Source organism: Saccostrea cucullata, unplaced genomic scaffold (genome assembly GCF_032062105.1).
Source record: "Saccostrea cucullata isolate Sc308-1 unplaced genomic scaffold, CSIRO_AGI_Scuc_v1 ctg23872, whole genome shotgun sequence".
NCBI classification, from domain to species: Eukaryota; Metazoa; Mollusca; class Bivalvia; order Ostreida; family Ostreidae; genus Saccostrea; species Saccostrea cuccullata.
Window position 1 is genome coordinate 1,225 of NW_026938662.1, and position 7,338 is coordinate 8,562.

At 36.6% G+C, this 7,338-nt stretch overlaps 2 protein-coding genes across 2 annotated transcripts; one reads left to right on the forward strand and one right to left on the reverse strand.

The window, feature by feature from the left end:
* Positions 1-242: 242 nt before the first annotated feature.
* Positions 243-1,536, forward strand: LOC134250826 (uncharacterized). The gene is made up of 2 exons (XM_062733167.1): positions 243-918; positions 1,007-1,536. Exons 1-2 carry the CDS (start codon positions 243-245, stop codon positions 1,243-1,245), a joined length of 915 nt encoding a protein of 304 aa, XP_062589151.1. The 3' UTR covers positions 1,246-1,536.
* Positions 1,537-3,259: 1,723 nt separating this feature from the next.
* On the reverse strand, positions 3,260-3,961 carry LOC134250827 (probable ATP-dependent DNA helicase RecQ). The gene is made up of 2 exons (XM_062733168.1): positions 3,622-3,961; positions 3,260-3,414 (listed from the first exon to the last, which is right to left on the reverse strand). The coding sequence occupies exons 1-2, from the start codon at positions 3,959-3,961 to the stop codon at positions 3,260-3,262; spliced, it is 495 nt and encodes a 164-aa protein (XP_062589152.1).
* Positions 3,962-7,338: the final 3,377 nt, after the last annotated feature.

Here is a 7,338-nt window from a genome sequence, read left to right on the forward strand (position 1 = left end):
CCATGGTGAAGCGGAACTTTCAACAATTCTGTGACGTGGAAATCCCTCCATACTACCATGAATACTCAGATACTGCAGCTAAAAAGTCAAAGATTGTAAGTTTACTTCATATGGTAAATTTAAAATAAATTGTGCTATATACATGAATGTATAAATCATAGTGCATTTCAATATTAATCTCACAGGTAAATCTAGGTGTAATTCAGGAAAACCCCTCCTCTGCCAAAGGAACTCTTGAGATAATGAAGTACCTGCACAAGTATGTTCCAGTTTCACAGGATGGAAAGCCCTATCCTATCCTCTGCCATGGGGACCAACTCAGTGTGGAGAGGATGGTGGACGCGAAACTCTCTATGGCTTTCAGTGAGGATGAGACAGACCAACTGAAGGGCCTCATTCCTCGTCCCCAAGGCTTTCACAAGAGATGTATTGTACTGCAGGACTCTATGAACTCTCTCTTTAGTGGAAGCACAGTAGGGGATAAAGGATCCTTGTTCCAGATAAAAAACAAGTTTGGGTTTCGTACTGTAAAGAAAAAAACATCAGACTGTGTGAATTCCTGTGTAGATTTCTTCAACTTTGTGACTGAATCAAGTGTGTGTCTCATTGTGTGCAACTTACTCAATATAGACAACATAGATGAGATTTGTCAAACAATTCCAACAGATCATGCAGCAGTTCAAAATCTCTTCATGAACATTTGTGAACAAGTCATCAATCTGGTTTGGCCTCAAATTGACAAGCAGTCCATCCAACAGGCAATACGAGGAGATGACAGTCTGGTCAATCAGGAGTCCACCTCAGATTCTGAAGACCCTAGGTTTCTGGATGACACCATTGACTATTGGAATGACGACTATGACTCCTCCCTTGACGAGACATTGCCATACTATGAAGAAAATGAAGATGATGATTTTGGTAATGAATATGTAATGGATACTTCCTAATATAATAGTTCTCCATTTATATGGCATATACATGTACATATATATCTTACTTTCAGTAGAAGAGGAACTTACAGAGACGCATCAAGAGAGCCACGATTCTGTGTTCAATTACAGTCGGTGCATGGTTTGGCGAGGTCTACTTCATATGGTGCAGACATTAGCCGAACGTGAAAATGATGGCCACCAAATCATCGCGGACTGGAGACTCGACATGGTCCACTTCTGGAATAACAACCACAACAAGTATCTTATTTTGGGCCATCGGTTATTGGCAGGTAATACCAAATGCAATGAATGAGATTTTGTACAAGTACATGTAGAGAAATTTGAATCATTTTAATTTTTACCGTATACTTCAGGAGTAAGTGGATGGCTTCCAGCACGAATCAGGCACGAACTGATATGGAATAGCACAGCAAATCTTGTCGGTAAACCTGGCCACAACATAGCCTTAGACCTTGTAAATGAGTTCCTGAACAATGAATTCAAAGGTGAAGGCAAACTATTTGTATTCACTAAATTACGAAATAAATACATGTAATAAAAAAGCAATAATCAAAAGTAGTTATTAACTGTATGTTATTATCAATAAAATTTATTTTACCTTTTCAGCCAATCTGAAGAATTGCCATGGACAGTACAGCGAGACCCAGGTATCAAGATGTAGCAAAATAGTGGCCAGTGTGGGAAAGGCAATAGAGAACATATTTCAAGAGGTGATCCAAGACTACATCCCCAAAGCCACATCAACAGACGGTTCCTCTATGTCTAAAATAAAAAAGTTTGTGGAGGAGTACAGGTCTGAGGACCTCTTTAAAGATAAAGATAGACAAAGGCACCATCATGGCTATGCTAATTTTGAGCACAAAATTTGTATAAAAAGCCCAGAAAAGCTAAACAACAGACTGAAAAAGTATGTAAAAGCACTTGAAAATGAAGAATTCTTGTATGAATAGGAGTAAGTATATGAGTGTTTGAAAATAAGATATTTAGAGACACTTACTTTGTCTTTCATTTGTCATTCCTACATGGACAATCTTGACGGCATAAATAACAACACTTGCATAATGAACACTTGCATTCTGTGCACTGTAGTGTGCAAACTGGTTTTGATGTGCTGTTATGGCCAATAAAATGAGATAAGATAGTATCCCGAAAACACTTGGATTCCTTCTTCTCTACTGATCTACACAACTCCTTCATATCATCACTTGTGTGCAAAAGTGATCCAGGTGTGATAAAATATAAGGCTTGTGCTTCCCTTCCATCTCGCCCTGCCCTACCCACTTCCTGCCAGTAGTCCATGATAGAATAACAAGCACCCCAGTGAATTACAATATCAATATCAGGAATGTTTATGCCCATGCCAAAAGCAATGGTGCATATGGCAATCCTGATGACACTGTCTGGTTTTGAAATTTCATGGAGTATATAGTTCAAGTCTTTGGAATTCATCCCAGCATGATATAGTGCAATGAAGCTGTTTTGCTGAGTTTTCTTTTTCTCATGGAATGCATGCTCTTTCAAATGACCTAATATGTCTCTGTACAGGCAGCCACCTTTACTTAAACTTCTACAAAATTTCAATTTAAAACATACAGTTAATGGTAAATGGGCTACAGTAAATGCATAATGTATCTTGAAAATTTGGATCTGAAAATGTGTGTTTTTAATCAGTAAATAATGCATTTTATGAATTATCTTACCTTACATATATCAAAGACTTCCTAGTTTTAATTCCCTTTTCCTTCACCTCCTCAAATAGCCAGTGAAGGTCTTTGAAAATGTCACTGCCTCTTTGACACTCAAGGTATATGTTTGGCCTGTAAAAATTATGTGTTTATATTTTATGTACAATAATATACCAGTATATTTAGGCTTGTAAATAAAATGTTTGAAATCTGTACCATGTACCTGTCAGGAGATGTACTAAACATTTTCAGGTTTGGTAGGTGAATCCTTGTTGTAATCTGCCTCAAGATATGTTGTGTGCATGTGGCAGTTAACAATAAAAAGGGTGTGCTGGGGAAATGGGACCTCAGCTCACCAAGTCTGGCAAATGTAGGTCTAAATGTTTCACCCCTGTAGATTAGAATTGAAGTATCATGCAATAGAAATTTTGTACTTAAAATATTTCTGTTTATCTTATTTGAACATAAAAATTCTATGTCATTCAAAAGAAAAATATTTAGGTTGAGGAGTTATCTTAAACATGTATTAATTACCCCCCCCCCCCCCGCAAAAAAAAATGGAAAGGTTTTAATAAATAAAACACATCAAATTATCTTTTGTTGAATGATTGTGAAGTTTCCTTACCATGACTCCATAATGTGTTCCTCATCTATTGCAATAAGGCAGACACTCTCTTTATAAATCTTAGAACCCAACAGCATGTCTTTCCAGGAATCTATGTCTAGTAAAGTCTCGGGAGACATATAAAGCACAGAAAATGTCCCTTTCTTGATTCCTACATTTAACAGAAACAGTATTTAAGAGGCTCCTGAAAACATATGTGTACATATCATCATGTACATATTGTTTCTATATATTTTGATATACAATTTTTTAAGGAAAATTTATTTATTGCAGTGTTTTTAAATGTTGGCTATTAAGCACTCTTTCTTAAGAAATACAGGAATGCACTGATTTAAATTCTAACATTATGTATAAATACCTTCCACTACTTTTGAGGACATTTCATCTTTTGCTTGTATAACTGCTGCACTGATTCCATGACTGGCATTATGTTTGCACTGGTCAAGCATTAAACTCTTTAATGGCGAGACCACAATACATGTATGCTGTACTTTGTTGTCAAGTCTGTCAAATATCAAGGGCGGTAAAAGATAGCATATGCTTTTACCAAACCCTGTTGGAAAAACACCAACTGTGTGATTATGTTGTGGAATACTATCTACAACCCGTACCTGTTCGTCCTTCAATTCAAAATTGAAATGAAATTGCTCTTTAATTTCGTTGTTAAATATTTCGGTGACATTTCTGGGTCGCGCCATTTTGTCATACTGCAAAATCAACAACTACCTGAAGCCTCTGATTATTTATACCAATATTTTGACAAAAAAATAAATGAAAGTGTCTGTGTTTTCCCTGAAAAATCATTTAAATGTGTTTAAAAAATAAGTGCAAATCACAGAAAAGTGTTGCCAAACTTTATTTTGTACGAAATCGATAGAAAAACGAGGAACCGGCACTTTGTTTACGTTATCAACACGTGTGTTCCACATTCCATATATCACGTGACCTTTTAGCGAGATCTCGCTAGTAGGTCAACATGGCTGTCGGATGGCAGAAAATTCAAAACAATCGAGTTCGTCGGCCCGTAGAGACGATTACAGAGGGTTTGGAGGTGGATAAAATGTACAGGTTGGTAGTAAAATATGTCTAGACTTAGGGGATAAACGGTAGCCGAGTGATTAATGCTGGAAAGTGCAGATATCTATCCTCAACCGAGCGCAGAAAATCTTGCGCCGTAAATTGCACCTTTTTTGCACTATTGGATCTGTAGCGTTATGGTCAAGACTACTATATAAAACCATAACGCTACAGATCTGCAGCTAATGTAATACATGTAACATCTATATTCTTTATGTCAATACATGATTTTTGTTGACAAGTCCATAAATCTACTGTAAAAAGATTGTTAATTCCTCCTAATTCTTTCCTACAAAATAAACTTAAGCAGCGTCTGATAATGCAGCAACACCTGGCAGTGTCTTACCTGTAAATAAAAAGAAAAGAAACAAACAATTATTCCTTTATTTCTCTCTCTTGAAAACTTTTTTTTCAGGGGGGGGGGGGTTAGGGGTGCTATATATTCTGATTCAAAACATTCTGATTAACTTAATCTGAAATACTCTAGCTTGATTTTAACCTAGTACATACGAGAAAGCATCCATTTATGTAAATGTATACTATGTTGTGATGTAAATAGATGGAAGTTCATTTGAGGAAGACACCGATCTATATAAAGAATTATAAAGAATCCTTTTTCCCCATCTTCCAAAATTTTCTGAATATACTCCTCATCATGAAGGCTCAATTACGGTAAGTATCATGGAGGGTGCATATGGTACTTGGTGTTTGAGATGAGAGATGTGTGTAATGATGGCGGCCATTGTGAGATTTTTGAGATAAGTGAGCTTACATCGCAAATGAGGCTATAGTGAGAGGGTGATGTTTGTGCCGTTGTAGGAACGTTATTTAGGCTATCTTAGAGTTGAAATGTGGTTTATCCAGTGCGGAAAAGAGTTGTAAACAGAGTCAAACATTGAAAACCCCTCGAAAATCGGTCTAAAATGACTTTTTGGCGTTTAATGGAAGTTGTATTACAACAATGGAATTTAATACTGTGACGTCATAGTCGTCTCTTAGATAAATATGGCGGAATGCTTACTAAGATGGATATTTTGAATTAATTGAAATGGTCATATCTCAGTCATTTTTAACGAATTTTGTATTTCAAACACTTATTTGATAGAAAATGCTACGCTCTTTCAGATGCTGTCACTAAAGTTTTAGTGAAAGGTCAGGAAAATAATGTTTCTAAGCCCCAAGCCATCCAGAGTGCCTTAGTAACGCATATGCGAAGGGGGTCTAGAAATATTTAGCTGAAAGCAGATAATGGAATTTAATACTGTGACCTCATAGTCATCTCTTAGATAATAATGGCGGAATAGTTACTAAGATGGATGTTGTGAATTAATTGAAATGGTCATATCTCAGTCATTTTTAAACAAATTTTGTATTTCAAACACTCATTTGATAGGACATTTTACGCTCTTTCAGATGCTGTCACTAGAGTTTGAGTGAAAGGTCAGGAAAATTATGTTTCTAAGCCCCAAGCCATCCAGAGTGCCTTAGTTACGCATATGCAAAGGGGGTCTAGAAATGTTTAGCTGAAAGCAGATAAAAGCTCGGAGCAGGCAAAAACGGTAAGTATCATGGAGGGCGCATGTGGTACTTGGTGTTTGAGATGAGAGATGTGTGTAATGATGGCGGCCATTGTGAGATTATTGAGATAAGTGAGTTTACATCGGAAATGAGGCTATAGTGAGAGGGTGATGTTTGTGCCGTTATAGGAACGTTATTTAGGCTATCTTAGAGTTGAAATGTGAATTATCCAGTGCGGAAAAGAGTTGTAAACAGAGTCAAACATTGAAAAACCCTCGAAAATCGGTCTAAAAATGACTTTTTGGCGTTTAATGGAAGATGCATTACACCAATTGAATTTAATACTGTGACTTATAGTCGTATGGCGGAATGATTACTAAGATGGATATGTAAGGAATCACTGTCTAGTTTTGAGAGTATGCCAGGGCATCAACAATAGTGGGAAACATGGGATAATTTGCATAACGGGCGAAGCCCGTTATGCTAAAGTTATCCCGTTTCCCACTATTGTTGATGTCCCTGGCATACTCTCAAAACTAGACAGTGATTCCTTATATTTCCATTTCATTGTGAAATAAAATTGTAGACTTAGACATTAAGAATGTAGACTAATCGATTTAAATTACACGAGGACTTCCATGCCAATTTCAATAGTCCTCGCACACTGACGTCAAACACAAAGGCATCCGCACGAGATTTACATGCATATTTGGCCTCCTTAGCGTCAGACACAGAGACAGATGCGCACGAGATTTGCATGCGTATTAGGCCTCCTTAGCTGCTGACCTTTCGACCTGCCTAATTTACATTCCGGTAGAATTATCAGGAAATCAACTCCGCTTACTTTCAAAGGGTTATTATAGAGAAAAAATTTAGAAATGGAAATATTGTGAATTAATTGAAATGGTCATATCTCAGTCATTTTGTAAGAAATTTTGTATTTCAAACACTCATTTGATAGGAAAATTTACTTTCTTTCAAATGCTGTCACTAATATTTGAGTGGTCAGGTAAATTATGTTTCCTAGCTTGAAGCGAACCAGAGTGCCTTAGTTACGCATATGCAAAGGGGTTAAAAAAATATTAAGCTGAAAGCAGATTAAAGCTCGGAGCAGGCAGAAACGGTAAGTATCAATTTAAGGAGGGTGAATATGGGGCTTGGTGTTTAAGATGAGAGATGTGTGTTATGATGGCGGCTATTGAGAGATTATTGAGATAAGTTTACTTTACATCGAAAATGAGGTTATAGTGAGAGGGTGATGTTTGTGCTGCTATGGGAAGGTTTATTAGGCTATCTTAGCGTTGATATGTGATTTATCCAGTGTGGAAAAGACTTGTTAACAGAGTGAAACATTGAAAACTGCTTAAAAATCGAATTAAAATTAAATTTTTGGCGTTAATCGTAAGTTGTCTCACAACAATGAAATTTGATACTGTGACTTCATAGTTGTCTTTAACGTATTCGAGCTGAATGGTTACTA